General features: G+C 37.6%; 1 protein-coding gene across 1 annotated transcript in view; it reads left to right on the plus strand.

Moving 5' to 3' along the window:
• Positions 1–3,174: 3,174 nt before the first annotated feature.
• Positions 3,175–24,545, plus strand: part of LOC145325791 (uncharacterized) — a 108,038-nt gene continuing 86,667 nt past the window's right edge. The window contains exon 1 of the mRNA XM_080168752.1: positions 3,175–3,801. Coding sequence (XP_080024878.1) covers positions 3,785–3,801 — 17 coding nt within the window. The 5' untranslated portion in view covers positions 3,175–3,784. The remainder of the gene's footprint in view (positions 3,802–24,545) is intronic.

Here is a 24,545-nt window from a genome sequence, read left to right on the forward strand (position 1 = left end):
AATTACAAAAAATGTTATCACAAATTTGTTTAAACTTAAAAATAATGTTCTGCTCATTAAATGTTGAAACCTTTCAAAAATTATTCTTAGCCTGTCGTTCATTCCTATTTTAAAGCTTTTATTGATGCTGTCATCCTTGTTTAAAATAATAATTTATTGGGAAAAACAATACGTCAAATGCCACGCTGAGTTCAAACTAACATTAATAAACAAAATTAGATAGGGTAGCAGATCTAAACTTTTACCAGAAAGTAAATAGGTCCATTTAAATTTATGCTCTGCTTAGTAAGTTCAGAAACTTTACAATAGTTAATGACCGTTTGTTATACTGTCATATTGTAGAGGTTTGCAATCGTAGATGTTGTCATTCATTTTTGATGTATCTAACTAAATAGAATGTACTTTTAGGGAGCTTTATATTGGTACCAATAAGGTTTCAGGCTATTAGCAGCTTACTCTAAGAAAAAATGTATTTGTTTTTTAAAATGTTATTCCCTAGCCACAACAATATCGGAAAATTTATCTAAATTTATCTCGCTTATTTTCTTCAAAATTTTAACATAATATGAAAAACAAAGTATGTACATATACATATTTTATTAAAAATAAAAGAAACAGCAAAATTTTTCTAAGGTTCTGTCCGTCCGTCACTACGTCATTAATAAGTCATACATAATAATACATTTCTTTCTAATTGCAGAAATATTACAATTCAAAGTTTTATCAGGGATCTTAACCCTTAACGGTCGGGGGGGGGGGGGGGCGGTTTTTTCTATCTCATTCTCTGTGTGTGAAAGATAAAGAGCCCAAACTGCGTGACTTTTTAAGTATGGGTATGACACATAACTGAGAGTTGGAATTTTTGAATATCTCCATCCTAGCGGGCACAGGATGTCAGCAAACCTGGCATGGTCATCCAGGTAAAGAGCAAAAATCTTTTTTTGACTAAAACAAAGCATTTTATCATACCAAAATACTAAAATATCCTCTAGTAGTACATCCTAATATGAAATACAGGTGTTCAAGTCACTTTTAGGTTTCAGGTTTGATCCTGCAGATCCTGATCCTCCAGGTCTCCAGAAATCTTTAAAAGGCTCCTGTGGCAGCAATTTTCGACTTAGAGACTTCAAATTTTAAACTTTAGCTTTTCTTACATGTCTACATAACATATTAAAATTTCATAAAGATCCGCCGCGTTTTCCCGCCGACCTTCGACTGCGGCGACTGGCAGCTGCAAAGTACAGCTGCGGCCGATGAAATTTATATTTTGATATTTCTAATGTAAAATTTACATAAAGATAAACATTTTCTGGAAAAAAATTGTTCTTCTAGCTTCAAAATCAAGAAAATTAGAGACGTTCGAAATTTTTAAGTAAAAAAAGACCTAAAAACCAAGGTTGTTAAATAAAAGGGTGAAGGAAGCGAAAATTTTACTTAGACGTATAAAAGGTCAGAAATTCGTAATTAAAGAGGGGACTTGCACAAAATTTTTTAGCCCTCTAGCTCTAATAGGAACTGAGATAAGTTGCGGCAAGGGGCCCGACTGTAAAGGGTTAGGGGATAGGATAAGGAACTTTTGGTACCATTGTAATTTACCATCCAAGATCCTCTTCCTCACTGATTTTTTTTATTTTTTTTTTGCTGCACCAGTTATCGACCCAATTGATCTTGTTTCATTGAAATTATAAAATGCTTACAATTCTAAATAGCAAGGCTATTCAGTCGCCTGCAAGCCTCAACCTTTTAAATTTTGAAATCTAGTTAAATTCTAAACATTACCAAAACATTGCAATCCATCTTTTAAAATTTTTGCCTAAGTATCTGATGGGTTAAAATTTGAGGTTTAATTGCGGCTTTCGCCAGGCTGCTGAGTCCTGAGTTAAATAACTGTTATAATAAAATATGAAAAAATATTCTAAAAATAAAAGTTAAATTGCTGCAACTGTAATTTTTTCTCTCTCAAATCTAAAGCACAGAAAAAAAACACTATCCGTACGGTTTAGCAAAAATAAGCATATGTTGATAGACTTTATTGATAAAATTAAGTGTAGTTTTTAAATCAAATAATTCCATATTTAAAATACTTTAAGAATCGGGTATTATAATTTAAATAACATAAACCTTACGGTATCTAAAAAGTAATAATTTAGTATCTATAATGTTTTTTTCATGTTTTCTAGTTTCTTCAATTCATTGTATTATGTTGGAGTTATCGCCATTAATTAGCGCGATATACGTAGAGCCAATATAAAACAGAGCTCAAACCCGTTTAGATGCATGAAATTTTTTTTTTTGATCGATCTACTGATTTTTAAAATTGTATTGCCATTTGAGTAGATTTGTCATCTAATAGGTATCTAGTAATGGTTTTAATTCCATTTTGGTGAATTTTTTTAGCTAATTTATATGCCAACTGCAAAAAGTGCATCCCAAAGTTTTCATATAACTGGAAAAAAAGTTGGTTGTAGTTTAAAAAGTGGAAATATGTGACCAATTCTCTCTGTTTTTTTCGGAGGAGCGCAGATTTTCCATAATTTGGCCTTGTCTGTTTGTCTTTACTTTACATTTTATTTAAATTGCATGGTCAACAATAATTATTACCGTTTTATTTTTATTTAGTACCTAACAACTTTTTCTACACATAAACTTCAAATTTTCATCAATTTAACACTCCCTCCTTCTCGGGTGGGTTCGAACCAGCAATACACAGGTATGGTATCCAGCATTCTATGAGGGATATTTATTTATCATATGTGGATACAGTTTATGTCTGATTTGGTGTACCTTAATACTAATAACTTCTAATGAACGGGTCTTATTCTTTTAAATATATATCAACTAAAATACTGATAGGTTTACAATTACATGTAAAGTAGTTTTGATTTTAAACTTAGAGAACATTTCTACTTATAAATGATATGGATTTACAAGTACTTGTTTTTTACAAATTGTTTCATAGAAAGTTTAAAATTAGATACTTCTGTCCTTGGAATAAATAGTTACAAATAAATAGATAACATATAAGTAGATAGATATTTTTTTAGCATAGAACATATAAAGACATCTATTTTTCAAGATAGAAAAATATCCATTATATTGTTGTGTCCTAAAAAGTATTTCATTAACATTCCTTAAATTAATTTACTAATTAATCTGTATTATATTTTTAGATCAATATAATGTTCGATAATGTTGTTTCAAAAAGTGAAGTTAAGATATAGTTCTTAAAAATATAATAATTAAAAAACAAAAGTGAAAAGTTACAAATTACAGCTATATATTTAGCAAAGTTTGTTATTAGTTTAACAGAGAAAAAGTTTAATACTTCTTTGAAAAATAATGTCACTGCATTTATTGTGAGCTTAACTTTAAACTTAAAGTGAAAAACCTTCTATAGATTATAAAAAAAAACACTACAAAATATGTTTCTATAATTATGGTAGAATACATACTTTCATATTAAGTGCAAAAATATAATCTTGCAGTATAAAAGTTAAAAAAATTTGTTCTAAAAATAGTCACCAGATGACTTAATTGGATTTTTTATTAAACTAAATCTAGCTTTTAAAAAGTGATTTTGGTTCTTGAAAAATCTTCAAGATTTTATAACATACAGTTATGTGAGTGACAACATAAATTCAGTGGCCTAGACGGTCACCAGGGTGAAAAAGTTAAGATTTTAGTTCCTAAATTATCCGCTAGGTGTTGTTAGTTGCTCTTCTCCAAGCTGGTTTCATTGAGCCGGCAACAGCTGATCGGGCCAACAACTGGGCCATGCCTGAAGATGCCACTTAGCCTCAGGTAAACTATATTCTATTGAATTCAGTGATTTTAAGAGATAAGACAATTAATGGTATATTGATTGTTTTTTCTTCATGAATAGTTATCTAAACAAATCTTGTAATACATCCAAATTATTTATTTAAAAGCTAATATGCTACTATTTGAACTAACCAATCAATATTTTAAGACAACAATTGAAAAAAAAAACAAATTTATAAACTTTAGGTACTTGCATTACTTATAACCTAGTCTTGTGGCGGGGGAGGGGAAAAAATCGGACTCCCTTATTTAAGTTAAGGTTTTAAAGGATTTATAATATATTTTTTTGGGTTGGGTGGAAGGTTTTATGTAACAATAGTTGTAAATCTTCCCAAAACCTATGAAAAGTTACATCGTAAATGTGAAGCATAGCGGTTCAGCTGTTAGCGAGATCATTTAGTACAATCAGACACAATAGTAATATTTTTTTAAAAATAATGCAAGACTTTTGGTTGAACTTTCTTTCTATCTACTTATCCAAAAATGAAATATCTATCTAATGTATACATCTTCCCATATCCATTGTGTTGGTTTTTGTTTAGTTTTGTGTGCAGGCCAATAGATGTATCATTATAGATGGACAGTCAGACACAAAAATTGAAAGGAATTTTTAAAGCGCCTTGTTTTCATCTAGAGATATATAACGAGTGAATGGATTTATCCTAAGAAAGTCATATATTTATAGTGGACTTAAATAGTTGAGATAATAGTTATGTATCGAACCGTTTCATAGACAGCTTCCCGCGGATATTAAAATGCAAAATTATAAGATTTGCACGGGCTACAAAACTAGTAATTATATTATGATTTTTTTTATTTATTCGTTAAAATTGTCTCAAATAGGGTGTTATACATGAATTTTAAGTATAACTGAGAACTGATTCTAATCCAGCGGATGTTAGTTGGTTTCAAAGCCATACTGAAAAAAAATAGGTATCCTCTCGTATCAAAATTTGTAGACTTTCTAACCAAAAATATAGTCGGATTGATCCTCCTACTCTGTTTTTCTATTGGTCTAATATGATATTGTTTATCTAGACTTTGTATATTTATTTGCAGATCTATCAAAATTTTTGTTCCCCCTGAAGGTCTGCTTCTGACAAATATTGTCTTTTTTTCCATTTTCTCATTTTTCACCACAACTATATCATTAATAGATAATATAATTTCTCGTATTCATTCGAATCCGTTGGATAGGAACCGGTTCTCATCCATACGAATAAACTATGTCTAGCATCGTATTATATCCAGCTTTCTACGAATATAAAAATGTACAATCAAAAGATTAAAACCAGTTTTTTAGCCGGTGCCTTCGGCACCTCGGGGCTAAAAAAACTAGTTTACTCTTATAATTGTACATTCTATATCCGCGGAAAGCCGTTTATAATACGATGCGAGAAATAACTATTCCAGTATGGCTTCCAAACCGATTAATATCCGCTGAATTAGAACCGGTTGTCATTGATACTTAAAGCACAACCATCATAAATAGTTTATCTAATCTAATTTTTATAACTTATAGTCCTATTATATAAAGTAGTAAGGTCTTTTTGTGAAGGATCTCTCAACCGATATTGTTCTTCTTTACAGAGAACCTTCTTATAAATCTAGGGAAGGTTTTTAACTATTTTGGGGGAGGGTATCTCCACCCTAATAAAAATGATCTTTTACCCAAAATATTTTTTTTTCTTATTTATTTTTTAAACTCAATTTGGGACTTTTTGGGAGATTTTTCCACCTCTCATCCAGTGCCACTAGAGGCTTCTGGATGTAGAATAATGTAGCCTCTAGTAAAATAATATATGAGCTTCGTTTCTTATGGATTTTTGTCATCCTTGTTCTTTCTGTATTTTCTTAAGTTTCTATCTATTTATACATATATTTGACAATTTGGATATATAGTTACTTGGATCTTACACCAGATGTTCATATTCTCAAATAAAGTGAAACACGCAGCGGGCTGAATTTTTGTCCCTGTCATTATATCCACGGACATTCTCTATCCACTATTCTGTATCTGTCTATATATATATATATATATATATATATATATTTGACACTGTAGAAGTTGCTCCTCAAAGGTTTGTGATTTAATTGAGTTAAAATCCAATAAGTGCATCGTTTCAAATGTAACCCACACACACACATACACAAAATACACACAGACAGACACACAAAACGTACACAGAAAAATTCCCATAGAAGTTTACAAATTTAGAATCACAATTAGGACATAAAAAACTTAATATTTTTAAAGAGATCTAAAGGGTTTAGACAATTGTCGATGAATTAATATAACACGTGATTACCCTCTTTGTAGATTACAGTTAGTTTTTGAATCGTTTGAACACTCAACTTAATTAACCAAACAATCAAAATACAATAAAAGGACTTAAAGTTGATGATAACGAATAAGAAACTTTGGGGACTAGTGTGATAAACAGCCCAATGTCACCTCCTTCTCTTATACATTCGTTTTTTTTTAGTCTGTAACTATACACTATACATATTTATATAATTATCTATCTATCTTTCTGTCTACTATTTTATTTAACTATTCAAGGATTAAAGTAAAAGAATAGAGGGGGCACGAGCTATATGTAACTATACCCACGCGTTGGTGACCCTGTGCCGACTTTTAATTGAGTCCTAGATAATCAATTGAATATCAACCAATAGCATAGGAAATAAAAACACAGCTAAGTCGCTACTAAAAAGTAGAAAGCAATTTGCTAAGAAACGAAAAATATCCCAACCACTTGGTCTAGGTTATTCATCTATACTTATACCTTTAATTATTCAAGGAATAAAGTAAAATAATAGAGGGGGCACGAGCTCTATGTAACTCTTCCCATGGTTTGGTGACCCTGTGCCGAATTTCAATTAAGACTTTGAATATCAATTAATAGGAAATATAAATACAGCTAAGTCGCTACAAAGAGCAGAAAGATATTTGGTGGAAAACGGAAAAAGATCTATATAATACTCTATATACCTAAAGGATGGAGACTCTGTGCCGACTTTCAATTGAGTCTTTAAATATCAACCAATAGCATAAGAAATAAAAATACAGCTAAGTCGATACAAAAGAGCAGAAATCGATTTGGTGGAATCCGAAAAAAGAGGTACATAATACTCTACCTAAAGGATGGAGTGGAGACCCTGTGTCGAATTTCAATTGGGTTTTTGAATATCAACCAATAGCATCGGAAATATAGACACAGCTATGTCGCTACTAAAGAGCAGAAAACAAATTGCTAGCAAAAGAAAAAGGTCCTTATTACTTTGGCTAGGTAGTACATCTATACTTTTACATTTATTATTCAAGAGCTTGATCTTATTTGTAAGGCTTCTTGAAAATAAATTTACCTGTACAATACAATAAATTTAGAAAATTTTATTTATTGCATATTTTAATAAACAAGCAAGTCTATCTATAATACAAAGTAGAATGATGTCTATCTGTCTGTCCGTCCCTTAAGATCTCGGTAACCATTGAACCGATCGGATTCTACTCTCTAGGTAATATACCTACTGATCCTGTGGTGGTTTTAGGCTATTTCATTGGGGTGGTGGGACACTCCTAACCCCCCCAAAAATGAAAAAAATCCCCCCCTCAATTTTTTAAAAAAATATTTAAAATTAGTGGTGGAGATACTTAATTTTTTTTTAATTATTTAAAATTTGTGGGGGCATCTCCAGAGGTAATTATTTTTTTTCTTTAATTAACTCTTGGGGCAAACGAAGCTACCATATCATAGTTAGATTTGACTGATTAAAGTCTGTCGGTATAGCTATGGGAAAAGTATCTTGATATGTTTCTTAGGGAGGAAGGGGACATTGGGCTGTATTACACTAGTCTTCAAAGTTTTATAATAACGTTTTTTATTCGTTTGCATAGCAACTTTGGGGACTTTTATTAAATTGTTATTGGTTGGTTCATTAAGTTGAGTTTCCAAACGTTTCAACCACAAATTGTAATCTATAGAAAGAAGTGATTTTATATTTCATCATTAAGTATGTACAATGTACATCAATTTATCGGCCATTGTCTGATTTTTTAGATCCCTACAAATACTTTAATTTTTTGGATGTGGGGTGCGTTGCTAGGGTTACTTTTTCTTTGAACGTGTGTATGTACCATTCTTCTCCCCTCTGGACTGGTAAGATATACATATCTGCCTGGTGGTTAGCGAGATCTTTCTATACACAGAGAGACAGTAAGATATCCGGTTACTTTTATATAATTATAAAGAGTGTAATTAATATTATTTTTCCTTATTTAATTTATATTATATTACCCAGTGATCTTAAGGGATAAGATAATAGGCCATAAATATCAAATTTAATTACATTTATATACAATGATGATAGACAAAAATACCCCTTTTTTAAGTTTATTGGTTGGTTTGCACACGGCACTATTTTGGGACAAGCCATTAAAATTTCATTAAAAGTACAAGATTAGTTTAATAAAATAAAATAGTTATAAAACTTTGGGTACCCGTCCGTCCCCAATGTCCCCTCCCTTCCTGATGATAAGACTACCTAAACTCTGATATACATTGCGGTAAATATTACATTAATATGTAATAAGAACAACTACAATTATACACATACATACATACATTTTTTCCTTGCGAGGCTACTCTAAAATTCAGTCAGTATATCTATCCGTTGGACTCTCCATATGGCTTTAAGGGTTATGTGTTTTTCTCGGCTGCTGTTCAAAATAGATTGTTGATTTTTTTATTGAAAATTAGGGAAGGATAAGCCATGAGTTTTTTATTACATAATGTTTCTTATTTGTTGGCTTTGAGGACATTTATTGAAATTTTTGGTTAGTTCATTAAGTTGAGTATCAAAACATTTTAACCACTTATTATAAGGGATAATTTTGTGTATAAGCATTGGTGATGTATATTAATTTATCGGCCATTGTCTCATCTCCTTTAGACCCCTGGGTGATTTGATGCTGTTATCCTTGTTTTAAGCATTATTTGATACTTGATAAACAGTAAGAATTTATATGTCTGTAAATAGCAAAAAAATAACAAGTTAGCATTCTTTTTTGGGGGCATGGATCTAAAGGGATAAGACAATTGCTGATAAATTGATGTACGTCCCCTATAATAATACACAAAACTACCTCTTCTCTAGATTAATATTAGTGGTTGAAACATTTGACCACTCAACTTAATTCACCAAAGTCCCTAGAGTTGTCAAGCCAATAAGAAAACGTTATCATAAAACTTAGTGACTAGTGTAATAAACAGACCATTGGCCCCTCTCTCTCTGGATTTAAGTCCATTGAAAGATAGAAAATATTTAGTTGTATTCTGGTAAGCCGAGCGTTCTCGGCCCACAGGGTAACGAGTTCGAGTTCAACGAGCCCTAGCCTTTAATTATTCTACCAAAACAAACAAGCAGGATTCAATCATACAGAAATTATATATTTAAACTGAATAATATTTACAAGCAATGTTTACTATATATATACAACAGATTATAACAATGGTTAGGTTTGAAGGGGGTGTGGGACGCTAGGGCTTAGCTCCCGGCGGTAGACAGGCTGTGGGGGCAGTGGTGGTAAAAGGGGAGGCAGCGCCTCCCGGTTATATAAGCGCGTGAGGGACGCGTGATAGTTGCATGTTTGAGTCCCCTCCCCACATTTAGGCAGGCCAGTTTGACCGCTGGGTTGCGGGGTCAACAGCGGTCATGAGATAGATGGTGATATAATAAGATTAGTGCAGGGGGTTTGTTATCATAAGTCACAGCGAAGCAACTCTGTAAACTGCCTGTCCGTCTGGGTGTCGTATTACCACAACCTCCCCTTCAAGGGTTGCGTGGCTCCCGAGCCACCAGGCCTTGAACCTGGGGATACGACAGCCTATGCCTGCGCAGGACAGGCTCTTCTTGGGGCACAGCTCGATGGAGGACAGCTCGGGCTACACAGGCTCCCCGGGACACTCGTTGCTCGGTCTGACTGTGGTTGGATATCAGCATTGTCAGCTCCTGGTTGGCTTCTAGGCGTGGGTTGGCGACGGCCAAGCCCCGCCGCTGGAAATTTTGCCTCGTCTGCAGGATTAGCTCTGCCTCAGCTGGTAACTGGACACGGAGGCCTAGGCTGACTCTGGTGGTTCCTAAGGGGGGAATGACGATGGCAGAGGGCGCATAGAACTCCATGGGGGCGCCTGCTTGATTCAGGTTGCTTGGTCTCCTACCTCCTACCCGGATGGGGATGGCTGTCATCAACAGGGGTCACATGGCTTCAGCTTCGTCTTCTGGGGCGGCCTCTTCCATCGCAGTGGCTGGTTCTTCTCCTACAGGCTCGCTGCTGGCTGGCAGGTTCTCCATGTCCGCGTCAGGATTCCAGATGGCATCTCTGGGTGGCTCTGGAGCGGGCGGCGGCGGCGGTGGTTCGTTGGGCTGCTCCTGCAGGTTCTCCTCTACTGGGTCACGATCCTGACCGCTAGGCTGTGGGGCGGCTGCGGCTGGCTGGTGCACTGGGAGCTGTCCTGGGTCGCTAGCTGCGGGCGCCGCCGCTCCAACTGGCAGCTCGGTGGCATCCTCGTCGCCGTCCATATCAACTTGGATGTCTGCTGGGATCTGGTGGGCAGTCACATCTCCAGTGTATTTGCGCAGTCGGCCTACATGCGCGGTAACTTCTGAGATCCTGGCTACTGGGGAGGCAGGTTTGATGACATAATGTACTTCTGTAGCTTGCCTTACTACTTTCCAGGGGCCAGTCCATCTCTTGGTAATCTTGGCTGCCTTCTCTGGCACCAGGCGGGGGGCCAGGTACCAGACCAAGTCTCCAACCTCATACTTGGCCGTGCCTTCGTAAGCTGCCGCGCTCCTCCGGATGGCTCCCTCCTCCTTCTGCTGGATGGCATCATACACCGCATAGTAGCGCTGCAAGAGAGCTTGGACGTTGGCTGGAACTGAAGCATATTCGGTCTCTGGCAGCCGCAGTACCATGTCCACCGGAAGTTTGGCCTCTCTCCCAAAGAAGGCCAGGAACGGGGTCACGCCAGTGGATCTGCAGGCCTTGGTGTTGTAGGCGAAGGCAATGGCAGGCAAGTGGGGCTCCCAGTTGTTATCGTCCCTGTCTAGGAACAGACGCATGCCTGTATTGAGCGTCCGATGGAACCTCTCCACTCGGTTGGACTGCGGGTTGTAGGGTGGTGGATGTGTCAGGCCAATCTCAAGCCTGGAGGCCAGTTCCTGGAATACCTGGCCGGTAAACTCCATTCCATTGTCGGAATGGATCTTCAGGGGGCATCCGAACGTGGCCAGGTGGCGGTGCAGCAGGGTCTCAGCCACCGTGAGGGTGCGCTTGTTGGGGATGGCGTAGAGGCTGACAAACCGGCTGAACCCATCTTGACAGGTGAGGATATAGCGGTTCCCAGCTGGGGTCTCTGGCAGTGGCCCCACCAGGTCGATAAATAGGACTTGCTGTGGATCCCTTGCTTCAGTCTCTCCTTGGTAACCTTCTGGACACACTCAGGGCAAGTCTGAACCATCAGGTGGCAAAGGTTGTGGATATACTCAGCCTGCTCTGCTAATTCTTCGGCGCTAGCCGTTGGCATGTTGGCGTCTTCCCGGCGGCTGAGGGCGTCGGCGTTGGTATTCTGGGTGCCAGGCCGGTGGCAGACAGTAAAATCTAGGGCCGCTAGCTCCTCCTGCCAGCGGGCCACCATCCCTGTTGATGTGTTCAGTGATTTCATTTGCAGCAAGGCTGAGGAATCAGTGTTGATCTGGAAGCTGCGGTAGGACAAGATGCCGTGGAATTTTCGGATCCCATACATAATGGCGGCCATCTCTCCCTTCCAGGACGGGTAGCGCGTCTCAGGGTCGGTTGTCTTGCGCCCCACGGCGGCAATCAGCCTCTCCTTGCCATCCTGGCATTGACTCAGTATGGCAGAGATGGCGCGGCTGCTGAAATCTGTGGTGAGCTGGAATACCGCTGGCAAATCAAACCTGGGCGGCGCTCGGATGGGGGCCTTGCGGAACTTGTCCTTGAGTTGCAGCAGCTGGGCTTCCATCTCAGGCGTCCAGGTTAGGGTCTTGGCCGTCTTCTGCCGATTCATCTCGTAGGTGAGGTCTGCATACTCTGGGATGAACAGGCGGTAGTATCCAAAGAACCCCAGCAGCGCCAGCAAATCCTTGGGGGTGCTGGGGGCTGGCCAGTCCAGGATACGGTCAATATAGTCCTCCTGCATGGCTATCCCCTCACGGCTGAGGGTGTGGCCCAGATAATCCACCTTGGATCGAAACAGCTTGGTCTTGGCTGGCTTGAGGCGGATTCCTCCCCTGCGGTGGGCTTCCAAGACCTCTTGGAGCCTGGCCAGGTGGGCCCAGGTATCCTGGTGGAAGGTCAGGACGTCGTCAAGGTATGACTGGAGGTTGGCTGTGCCTAGTGGATTTAGGACCCCTGCAATAAACCTGGAATAGACAGACGGTGCCGTAGCCAGGCCAAAGGGCATCCTTTTCCATTGATACAAGCCCCTGGGGGTGGTGAAGGCGGTGCAGGGCCGGCTGTCCTCGGACACACGGATGGTGTAGTATGCGGCTACCGCGTCTAAGGCACTGTAGACACGGTGCCCTCCAGCTCGTTCTACCAACTGCTGGATCCTAGGCAGGGGGTAGCTGTCCAGCTCCAGGCACTTGTTGAGGGCTCTGTAGTCGACGGCCCAGCGGGTGCTCCCGTCCTTCTTCTTGATGGGCACCAGGGGGCTGCTCCAGGCGGAGTCTGACGGCTCTATAACTCCCTCCTGTAGCCAGGTGTCCAGTTGTTTCTCCAGTTCAGCCTCTTGCCGCGGGTTCAGATCCCTGAATCTCTGGCGGATCGGCTGGGTCCCTGGCTTGAGGCGCAGCTGCAGCTCGACCACGTCTGTGCAGCCGGGGGTAGAATTGGAGAAGACATCTCTGTATTCTGATAACATAGTCCAGACCTCCTTCTTGAGCAAGGGGTCCTTGCGCAGGAACTCGTTGTCTTCCATCTCCAGGGCCTCCCACAACTCCTGCATTTCTGGGGGCTCAGCAGGCTCTTGGAACGAGTGGAGGCGCGGGGGAGGCGTATCAGAGACCTCTAGTATGTCAGGCTTGACCAGCTCCCCAGCCACTGGGAGGCCAGCGTCCAGCAGGAGGGGCACCTCCCCTTCATTTACTACCAATACTCGAAACACAGTGGCGGAGCCAGGCCTGTGGGCATACAGGCCTTCTGGGATGACAAGATCCTCCCCAAACCTCTGTTCTGGGGCAGCTAGTTGGATGGCATCCTTGGTGCGATGGCCTACTAGCTCAACAGGGACTGCCATGACCCCACGGCCAGGCAGGACCACCCGCTTGGCTGTGCGGAGCTGGGGTGGCTGGCCATCAGTTGGAGTGACAGCGCTTAGCCTATACGTGGCTGGTGCGGGGTCAGCTTTGGCTCCGGGGCCCACCGGCCGCGACTTGACGGGCTCGGCTTCTGGAGGGGCTGACGTGTCGGAGCCAGGGGTGGCTCCGAGGGCGTCCGGCCACGACTTGACGGGCTCGGTACTGGGAGAGGCCGAGGTGCTGGGTCCAGCTTTGGCTCCGTGGGCGTCCGGCCGCGACTTGACGGGCTCGGCGCCGGGAGAGGCTGAGGTGCTGGGTCCAGCCTTGGCTCCGTGGGCGTCCGGCCGCGACTTGACGGGCTCGGCGCCAGGAGAGGCTGATGCCTGGGAGTTGAGTGTGGCTCCGGGTGCCGCAGACCGCGACTTGACGGGTCTGGGCTCAGGCTGGGCTGGCTGACTGGCCGGGGGCCCCAGGTAGAGGGGGCCAGGTGGACACGGCTGGCCGTTGATAAAAGTGTCGGCGGAGAAGATGGGCTCTGGAGGGCTGGCAATCTCAGGGAACGTTGTTGGCAGGCTCTCCCTCGGCACCTTGGGCACTGGAGGCAACCCCATGGCTAGCAGGTTGGCCCCCTTGTGTGCGTTGAGCTCAGTGTCCACCCAGTGCGTGCCTTTCTCAACCACACGCGGCTGCTCTGGCAGGGGGCCTGGCAGAGGCCCCTCATAACTTAGCTCTCTCTCGGCTGTCTCCCGGTCAATGGGGACGCCACGGAGTGGGATAAACTCCCCACGCACCCACAAGCAAGGTGGTTGCATGTCGAAACAGAGCCTAGTTCCGAACTCCTTGAGAAAATACCCTCCTAGGTTCAGAGGGTGTGAGAGGTTCCGGACCACAGTCACGTGGTATAGATGGAGTATAAGGGTGTGTGAGACTGCCATATATAACTCTTTTAATTTTCCTATTACCTGGAGGGGCTGGCCTTCCTCGTTAGCAGTCAGGATTTGGGTGTTGTCCGGAATTAACATGCGTTGCACGCCCATCGCGTGCATGAGGTGTTCAGAAATTACAGCAGACCCTGGTACACGGTTGCCAGAATCGATCATGGCATCAACCTGTACATGCTGGGCAGGGTCAGGAGTAGGAAACCTCACCCTGACATGGCAGGGGAAGTGGAGGTCCTGCCCTTGAGACAAGGGGGCCTCTCGTTCGGCTGGGGTTGGCAGAAACTTCGGTGGTGGCCGAACCGCCGCTATGGTGGTATCGCTTACCATGGTGGCTTAGACTGTAGCTTCGAATCACTAGAGCTTATTAATTATCACTGGGTCAACAATTTTATATTTATTTTTATCACTTGGTTGACATTTATACACACTTATGTGTTGTTATCACTAGGAGCTCTAGGTGTGATTCTGGAAGCACTGGCAGCAGGGAATGTCCGTCCTGCAAGGTTCAGAGGGGTGACGGCGGTAGGGAATGACCCGTCCTACAGCGCCGCTGGTTCGAATCCCGAAAATGGCGGCAGGGAATGGCCCGTCCTGCAGCGCCTCGGGTTCGAATCCTGGAAGGCAGCGGCAGGGAATGTCCCGTCCTGCCGTGCCTGTGGCTCAAAATCTGCTATCCGTCGCAGTGGTAGGGCTTACTTGTGTGCTGAAGCTTCGCAGCCACACATTGCCTTCTTAGGGAGACCAGCACCCAGCTGTCTGTCTCGTAGGTTTGGCCTGGGTGTCCTGGGGCTTGTCCCAGCTACACTTGCCAATTTAGACTCAGTTCTGTAGCCGTCTGAGCTAAATTATCCGATTGCCGTGGCTGCGCATCTAGCGCTACTCCTACACGGCACGGAAAAAGCGTCTTAACTGGCGCTTTTAGCAGGCTAAATCTGCTTGCCGTAGGCCAGAGGCCCACATATTGCGTTCAAAATGATGGAAATTCGACCTAAAAAGGCCGTCTCACGGGTCAGTTGGCTTCTCAGTTGGCGGCTGATTGTCCCCTTACTTGCCAAAGGGTCCAATCAGAGGTAGAATAGGCTAGTTTCTGTAAGGCTCGATTGAAACACGCTGACACCAAGTTCTGGTAAGCCGAGCGTTCTCGGCCCACAGGGTAACGAGTTCGAGTTCAACGAGCCCTAGCCTTTAATTATTCTACCAAAACAAACAAGCAGGATTCAATCATACAGAAATTATATATTTAAACTGAATAATATTTACAAGCAATGTTTACTATATATATACAACAGATTATAACAATGGTTAGGTTTGAAGGGGGTGTGGGACGCTAGGGCTTAGCTCCCGGCGGTAGACAGGCTGTGGGGGCAGCGGTGGTAAAAGGGGAGGCAGCGCCTCCCGGTTATATAAGCGCGTGAGGGACGCGTGATAGTTGCATGTTTGAGTCCCCTCCCCACATTTAGGCAGGCCAGTTTGACCGCTGGGTTGCGGGGTCAACAGCGGTCATGAGATAGGTGGTGATATAATAAGATTAGTGCAGGGGGTTTGTTATCATAAGTCACAGCGAAGCAACTCTGTAAACTGCCTGTCCGTCTGGGTGTCGTATTACCACAGTATATTTATATACAGAAATGTATGTACATGAATTACATTCATTATTCTTTCCTAGAGAGAATATATAACTAGATTCTTCACTCACGGAATAAGGGACAAGCAGACGGACGGAAAAAGTCAATTGAAATATGCTCAACAAAAACTGAAAAATATTTTAGGGATTATCATAGAATTATAGATCCGGGCTTAGAAAACTTTTATTTATAATTTTATGATTTTTATTTTAATATTCATAAAAATTGTCTCCAATGCGATAATATACATGATTTTAGTAAGGCAGGACCTAATATAAATCGGTTTTCAAGCTAAACTGGAAAACAACTCCCCGACAAAAGTCCCTTTGATATCAGAGCTTAATGATTTAACATACATTTGGAACTATATATATAATAGTTTTATGTTGGTCATAGGAATCTTCACAACAAATGTTAAACATTTATCTTAATTGAGATCAGATTGGTTACTTATTGCATAGTATCACAGACAGCAGATATTAAAATAAAAAATCATAATATTAAAGCCAGTTTTGTTAGTCCCAAGGGGCCGAAGTCATGGGATAAGAGAACTGATATCAATTTCATAAGTTGTATTCAATAATCGTGGAAAATTGTCTGTAATACAATGTTAAACATGGTTTTTCGGTATTGCTGTAACCGATTCTACTCCAGCGGGAATAAATTGGTTTTAAAGCCACACTGGAATAGTTATTTCTCACATCGTATTATATCCAGCTTTCCACGGTTATAGAATGTACAATTATATTATTAAAACCAGTTTTTAGCCCTGAGGTGCCAAAAAATTATAACAATTATTCTTTAATCCCTGAATCTTGCTAGCTTTACAATGAAGGCATTAATTAAGTACATATACTTTGATAAGCTAACAAAAGGCATCATTATAGATATATATGTGTATTACATATCTATATTAGACCTAAACATTATTTTTATAAAGTTTTTTTTTCATTTTCCTCAATTTAAAATATTTGTGTCCTCCTATTAAATAGATCATCAGTTCCAATTAAGATGTATAAATAAGAGTTAAAAAAGATATGTCTTTGCATTTTGAATCCTTTTAATAGAATAAATAATAAGCAACAAGAAAGAAGTATGTGTTAATAAATTGTACCCCCTGCAGGGGTTTTACACCTCATATCCTGATTGGTCTTGGTGGGGGATTATCATTTTGATATGAAAATGGGGAGGTGTTTAAAAGGAATTTTAAAGAGAAAATAGGTAAAATTGTATCATATGCAGTTACAATTTAATACATATTATATAAAAAAAATACTGCTTTGGATATTGTTCACGTCATGCACTTTCAAAGAAGATATTTGTCCTTATGTGGGCAATAGATATGAATATTGATATGTAATACTGAGGAAGTCTAACTGTATATAGATATGAATATTGCTATGTAATAAGGAGCCAGTCTAACTATATATGGATAATAATATTGATACATAATACTGAGCCAGTCTAACTGTTTAGCTTCTGTTAGCCAGTCTAACTGTATATAGATAGGAATATTGATATGTAATACTGAGCAAGTCTAACTATATATAGATATGAATATTGATATATAATACTGAGCCAGTCTAACTGTATATATATATGAATATTGATTTGTAATACTGAGCCAGTCTAACTGTATACAGATATAATATTGAAATGTAATACTGAGCAAGTCTAACTGTATATATATATGAATATTGATTTGTAATACTGAGCCAGTCTAACTGTATACAGATATAATATTGAAATGTAATACTGAGCAAGTTTAACTGTATATAGATATGAATATTGATTTGTAATACTGAGCCAGTCTAACTGTATATAGATATGAATATTGATATGTAATACTAACCTCATGCTTATTATTGCCAATATTATTATACAAAGCTCTTGTATAAGCAAACATTTGAATGTTTTTTTCTTACAGTTTTTGGGCTCTATGTATTTCTTTTCTTCTAAATTCAATAATAAAATTAATCTCAGACACCTAAACCTTTATAAATAAAATATATGGTTCTATTTTAAGGACTACCTTAATTGTTTAAATGCTTTAAAGTATGCATATTCATAATTTTATGAACTTTAATTATTTATATGCCCGATAATTTTATCCTCAGAAACAAGAGCAATAAGTGGAATGATTAAGATGGAAAGAAATGAATACAATAAAAAAGATGTAACTAAAAGATGAAACAAGACAAACCAAAACATTTTTTGTTGTGTTGCATCTATGTGTATTTGGTGCCAAAGATGCCTGATATGAACCAAGTATGGATAGGTATGCTTACACATTATAGCAAATAATCCCATTAATTGTAGCAAAAGAAATAGTTTGTTTTATTGTTTTTCTCATATTTTTTAAAAAGTAAGAAACTAGTCAAAATTCTTCTTATTAAGTTCTAATAATTGTCAATAATTCTAAATTTAAGTTAACCCATTAGTGCCCAACTTCCCCCCTGTCGTCAGAATCGCTTCAAATTTTAAACACAGCTTCCTTAAGGGATTGTAAGACATTTGTATTTTTAGATTTTTTGATTTGTGGCATACCAAAGAAGTTTTTTTTTTGCGTCGTTTCCGACGCATTCGGACTAATCATTTTTCCCATGCGTCTATTATGTACCATATCGGACTAATCATCTTAGACTTTTACTGTATAATCTATTAGTTGCTTCGCCCCTAACCTCTAGGGTGGGTGGGGAATGTCAGAAAAATAGCATAAAGCCATCCCAAGATATTTTTAAAGCTTTCCTGATAAGTAAAACCAATTCAGACCCGAAATTTCTATAATCTTTAGCTTCAGACAAAAACCTTACTACTTTATAGTATGGAACACTATACTAGCAGCGGTTACGCCCCTAGAGGCATTAAGGGACCCTTGGGTTGGGGGGGAGTCAAACACCCTCTTTTACTTACAGTTTTTAGAGGAAAATTGATAAAAAAAATTGAGAGGGGTTTATTATTTTCTAGGGTTGATTTCTCCTAGGGCGGTTGTGGTACTCTCCCCCAAAATAGTTATAAACCTTACCAGGTCCTATGAGGAGCTACCATGTAAAGGAGAACAATATCGGTTCAGTGGTTAGTGAGATCCCTTTGTACACACAGACACATATACATAGAATGTATATCCTGTTACTTTATTTTAAGGATGTACATAACACAGATACTTTACAATCAGTGTCTGTCTGTACGTCCATTCGTCTATATAAAACAATTCAGAATATAATTATTTGGTACTAGTAGCTACGCCCCTAGAGGCCTTTAGGGGCACTTGAGATGGGGAGAGGTCATTGAATTCAACAACAATATTTTTGTTTTAGATTTAAAAAGAATTAATTTAATTAAGTTAATTCTTTTTTTTTTGTGTTGGCGATTTCTCTTTGGTTTTTTTTTAAGGGGCTATTTCTCTTTGGAGGGTGGTGATACTCTCCCCCAAAATAATTATAAACCTTACCAGGTTCTATGAGAAGCTACCATGTAAAGGAGAACCATATCGGTTCAGTGGTTAGTGAGATCCCTTAGTACACACAGACACATGTAGAATGTATATCCTGTTACTTTATTATAAGGATACATCACACAGATACTCTACAATCAGTGTCTGTCTCTACGTCCATTCGTCTGTATAAAACAATTCAGAATATAATTATTTGATACCAATGGCTACGCCTCTAGAGGCCTTTAGGGGCACTTGAGATGGGGAGAGGTCATTGAATTCAACAACAATGTTTTTTTATTTTAGATTTAAAAAGAATTAATTTCATGTAGTTTATTATATTTTTTCTTGTGTTGGTTGTTTTTTTTAAGGGGCGATTTCTCTTTGGAGGGTGGAGGTAACCTCCCAAAAATAGTTATAAACCTTCCCAGGACCTATGAGAAGCTACAAAGTAAAAAAAGAAGCATATCAGTTAAGCAGATACACAGAGAGATATCCTATCACTCTATTACAATGCTTTAGCTAAGAAATATGATTTTGTCGACAATTATATTGAACAACCCAATACATGACAAACCCTCGCGTCGCCCCCCCTCCCAGCCCCTGTTAGTCCCCAAAGTTTAATAATAACTTTTTCTTATTTGTTGTCTTGCCAACTTTGGGGAATTGTATTTGTATTTTGATTGGTTGGTTTATTAAGTTAAGTGTCCAAATGTTTCAACCACTAAATGTAATCTACAGAAAGATTTTATGGTATAATAGCCCTGAGTAAGTACATCAATTTATCGGCCATTGACTTATTACTTTAGATCCCTAACAAATACATTTCTTAGTTGTAGTGTAGTTGTTAATTAATTGGATGCAATTGTGTATATACAGACGGACGTATATACAGACAGACCATAATTGTAGAGTATCTGCGCTATTTTCATGAATCCCTTAACAGCTAGGCTGCAATAAAAATTACAGAAGTATAAACATATTTACAGTCTTTAATTGGCTGTAATTTTGATATATAGATAGACATACATACATTCACTAGTTGTAAGGTAGCTATTATTTATTTGGATGCAATTATGGAAATACAGACAGGTGGACGTACAGACAGACCCTAGTTGTAGATTATCTGTGCTACTATTTTTATATCCTTAAAATAAAGTAACAGGTTATTGTATGTCTTTGTGTGTGTATCAAAGGACCTTGCTAACCACTGAACCTATATGGTGCTCCGTTACATGGTAGCTTCTACTAGGTCCTGGTAAGGTTTATAGCTATTTTGAAGGAGGGTACCACCCCCATCCCGAGAGAAATCACCCCTAGAAAATTTAAAAAAACAAAATTTAAAAAAAACTTTTTTTTTTAAAATTGTAATTGAAAGAGGGGATTTGACTCCCCCCGCAACCTAAGGGCCCCTAGATGCCTCTAGGGGCGTAGCCGCTGCTTGTATTGTATTCCATACTAAAAAGTAGTAAGGTTTTTTGTCTCAAGCCAAAGATTACAGAAATTGCGGGTCTGAATTGGTTTTACTTATCAGGAAAGCTTTATAAACACCTTGGGATGGTTTTGTGCTATTTTCCTGACATCCCCCACCCACCCTAGAGGTTAGGGGCGAAGCAACTAGCAGATTATAGGAGATTATACAGTAAAATTTTAAAATGATTAGTCCTATAAGGTCAAAAAGGACGCAATGGTTAAAATGATTAGTCCTAATGCGTCGAATACGACGCACAACAAATTATCAAAAAAAAGTATGTAAACTAACTAAAATTAAAGAAAACTTAGCAGAAACTAAAAATATATAATAGATGCTATAATTAATTATAAATAAGTATGTTTTAATTCATTAATAGAAAAAAGTTAGACCTGGTGTGGAAATTTTTTCCTATTTTTTCCACCTCTGCCATGAAAATATGATTTCATCTGGTCATCGAATTAAGTGAGAGCCCAAGCAATGTAGAGGACAAAACTTGAAGCTCTATTCAGTTATTTACAAACATTTAAAAAGGACAGCACAAAAAAATAGAGTGATAGTATAGGTTTGAATTTGTGCGTCGTTTAAGACCCTATTGTCATTAATGGGTTAATTAGGAAAGTGAATTTTTGTCAAATTGTTTTGTAAATCTACATGTTTTTGTTTTATTTTAGATAAAGTTTTTCTTTTTTTTTGACAAAACACCATACAGAAGAAATAGGTAAATGGGGAAAGAATTGTCCTCTAACAAAAATAGGCTTTTGGGGAAGAAATGTCCTCAGAGAAAAAAAGTGGCGGGGTAAAATATGTAATGGGGAGGAGGGAAGAGAAATTGTATGTGGCTCAACCGGAAATTGGAACTACATTCTCTTGATTTGTCTTTTCCCTTCCCACACTGATTTGATCATTCATAGATAGATAGATAAATAACAATAGAGATATCTAGATAGATAATTGGTAGATTTGAAATTTAATTTTATAGAATTATATAAATCTTTATAAAGTTTGGAAGATAAAATAACTAGTATTTGATGTCTATCATCAATAAATTCATTCATGTATTGATAGACACATAGAAAAAGGAGTGGACAGATTTAAATGTTAGATAATATATAAATGGATAGATATAAAGATTGGCAGTAAAGAAGGTTAATATTTCATAATATTATCAATACCATTAATTTTTCAGCGTATCTAGATTTTAGTTTATTTTTGACAAAATGTGTGAGATATTCATAAATTAGCATAAGTCATTCCTTTTCAGAAATTACAAGATTTTTTTATAACTTAACATAAAGATTTTTTTCTATAGATATAGATTTTATATATTAATCTCTTTCAAATATTTGAATATTTCCAAGTTTGGATTATATCATCCTTTTTTGTATTTGTCTTTTTTTTGCAAGATTTGTATTCCTAGTTGATGTGGTATAGATTTCTCTATGACCTACCTACTCAAAGTGAATACTAAACAATGATATACATAAATTCATATGTACAATCCAACTATAACATCAATATTTGTTTTCTTATAACACCAACATAAAAAGTCTTAGGTGAAATCTATGAAAACTATTTTTAAAAAAGCTATAAATAAACTTGAAGCAATTAATCCAGTTTATTTTATTGTTTTCACTTAAACATTCATTTAATTTTAATTTGTTTAATTCTAAAACTTAAAGATATTTATACAAGACTGGTAATTTGTTTCTTTAAAGCCAATTAAGTAATTACACAATTTATATACAAATAACCATTGAATATAGCAAAGTGTATAACTGTAACAATTTTACATTGTAGCCAAAATCATTTACAAAAAATTGCCCTTGATCTTATTATTATTTTCATTTTATAAAAAGTTTAGTTTCTCATGATAGGTTTCAATGAATGTTATTAGATATAATGGTAATGGCAACAAAATCTTAACCTTTCCCCTTCATATTTCCTTTTTCCTTCCAACCTCTCCCCCTCCCTCATCTCTCTCATTTTCTGTCTCGCTCATTCTGAAAAGGAGCAAGAAATGAAAAGTTCTTATCCTTCATCTTTTAATTAAAAGTTTGCCTTTTTAGCTGTGGGGGGTAACACGGATACACAACAGTAGATTGGCCCAATATTTTATGCTTTTTGAATTACAGGGAAACACATCATTAGACTGGTTCAATATTATTATCTGTTGGGGGTAACACTGATACACAACAGTAGATAGGCTCAATATTTTATGCTTTTTGGTTTACAGCACATCATTAGATTGGTTCATTATTATGATATGTAAGAATAAAATGGATACACAATGTTAGGCTGGTACATTATAATTATCTGTAGTTGATAATATGGACAGGCTCAGCATAATTGTATGTGAGGGGTTGTATGGTTGAACAAGATTAGGCTGGCTCAATTCTACATATTATCTGTAAATCAAGAGTCTGACACAATAGTTGTAACATAACATTGATATGAACTGTGATTAGGGGTGACTCAAATATACATGAACTATTGGTAAGAATCTCTTATAGTTTTAGGGATTTTCAATATTTCTATAAATTTAAAATAACTGATGATAAAATTACTATTCCAAGAATAAATGCTAATCTTACTGAAATATGACACTATAGATAAAGTCAGATTGCTAAGCAATTTAGATTTATAATAATATTTTACATTGCTTTGAAATGAGTTTATTTAATCATTTTATAGAGAATTTGTAAATATTTAAATTGAATTGTTAAACAACTAATAAATAGAGATAAAAGTTTTTATTAATTTAAATTTTTGGGATTTTTGAAAGGATTTTTCTTTGAATAGAATTCTTTCACAAACCAAATTTAATTTTTCAGAAGGGAACTAATAATAATTATATTATTCTGTTTCGAACCAAAATTTTTTGTATAAATATTTGAATAATTAAATTATGTAAATATGAAATGAGGGTTTAATTTGAAAAAAAATAACATCTGCCAACAAAAACTTTGTAATATAATATCTTATAAGAAAAGCTACAGTACTGAACAGAAATATTTAACTTTCAAAATTTTGCGACATCCTTATCAGTAATTCTTTCTGGCAAATTAATTATTTCATGTTTTTCAAAATTGGGACGGTCTAATTCGACCAAGTTCCTAGTTTCTCTGTACCATCACTGCCTCATATTTCACATCCTCAAAGAGTTTTATATTTACAAATAGAGACAATACCAAGTAAATTAAAGGGATGTAATTAAAGTTAAAGCAAAAGGCAAACTTTACTATATAATTTTTTTAATAAATAAAAATATTTTACAGAATTGGTGTGACACCCTCTAGTTTCACGCTAAATAAAACATTTTCTCCTTTCAGAAAGAGATTCCTAAATGAATTGCTTTTCACAAATTGGATAAACATTTTACATAAAAGTATTTAAATTTTTTGGCCTTTAGTTAAATTTTTTGCATTTTTTATTGAAAACAATATTGGTAGCGGGAAAAAGTGTCTCAAAAATCAGCTATGTGATGTCATAAAAATAGGGAGAAGAGAGGGGAAGTGTTCAAGAAAAGCCCTAAAAAAGAGATGGATAATCATTTTTATGACGTTACGTGGCTGATTTTTGAGACTCTTTGTCCCGCTACAACTATCAGCTGCGTCCCTTGTATTTGGGGGCTCATTGTCAAAATAGGTTTGGAAGAGCAGACTATCAATAACAATGAAATGAATTTTTTCAAGAACTAATAGTAAAATTACAAAAATACCAAATAAATATCTTTTGATAGTAGTTTGCTCTATTTACACTTCTTTTATGTTGGCTTTGATTAATTTCTTTTAGAGGTTGATAGGGTTATAATAACACTGTAATTTTCTTTTTATAGAATTATATTTAGAAAGGAAAAAGTTTTTTTTTTCTTGAAATATAAAACTAAATAGAATTAGTTTCTTCTTTTCATTTTTGCTTTTCAATGA

Source organism: Acartia tonsa, chromosome 8 (assembly GCF_053477335.1).
Source record: "Acartia tonsa isolate MP-2025a chromosome 8, ASM5347733v1, whole genome shotgun sequence".
NCBI classification, from domain to species: domain Eukaryota; kingdom Metazoa; phylum Arthropoda; class Copepoda; order Calanoida; family Acartiidae; genus Acartia; species Acartia tonsa.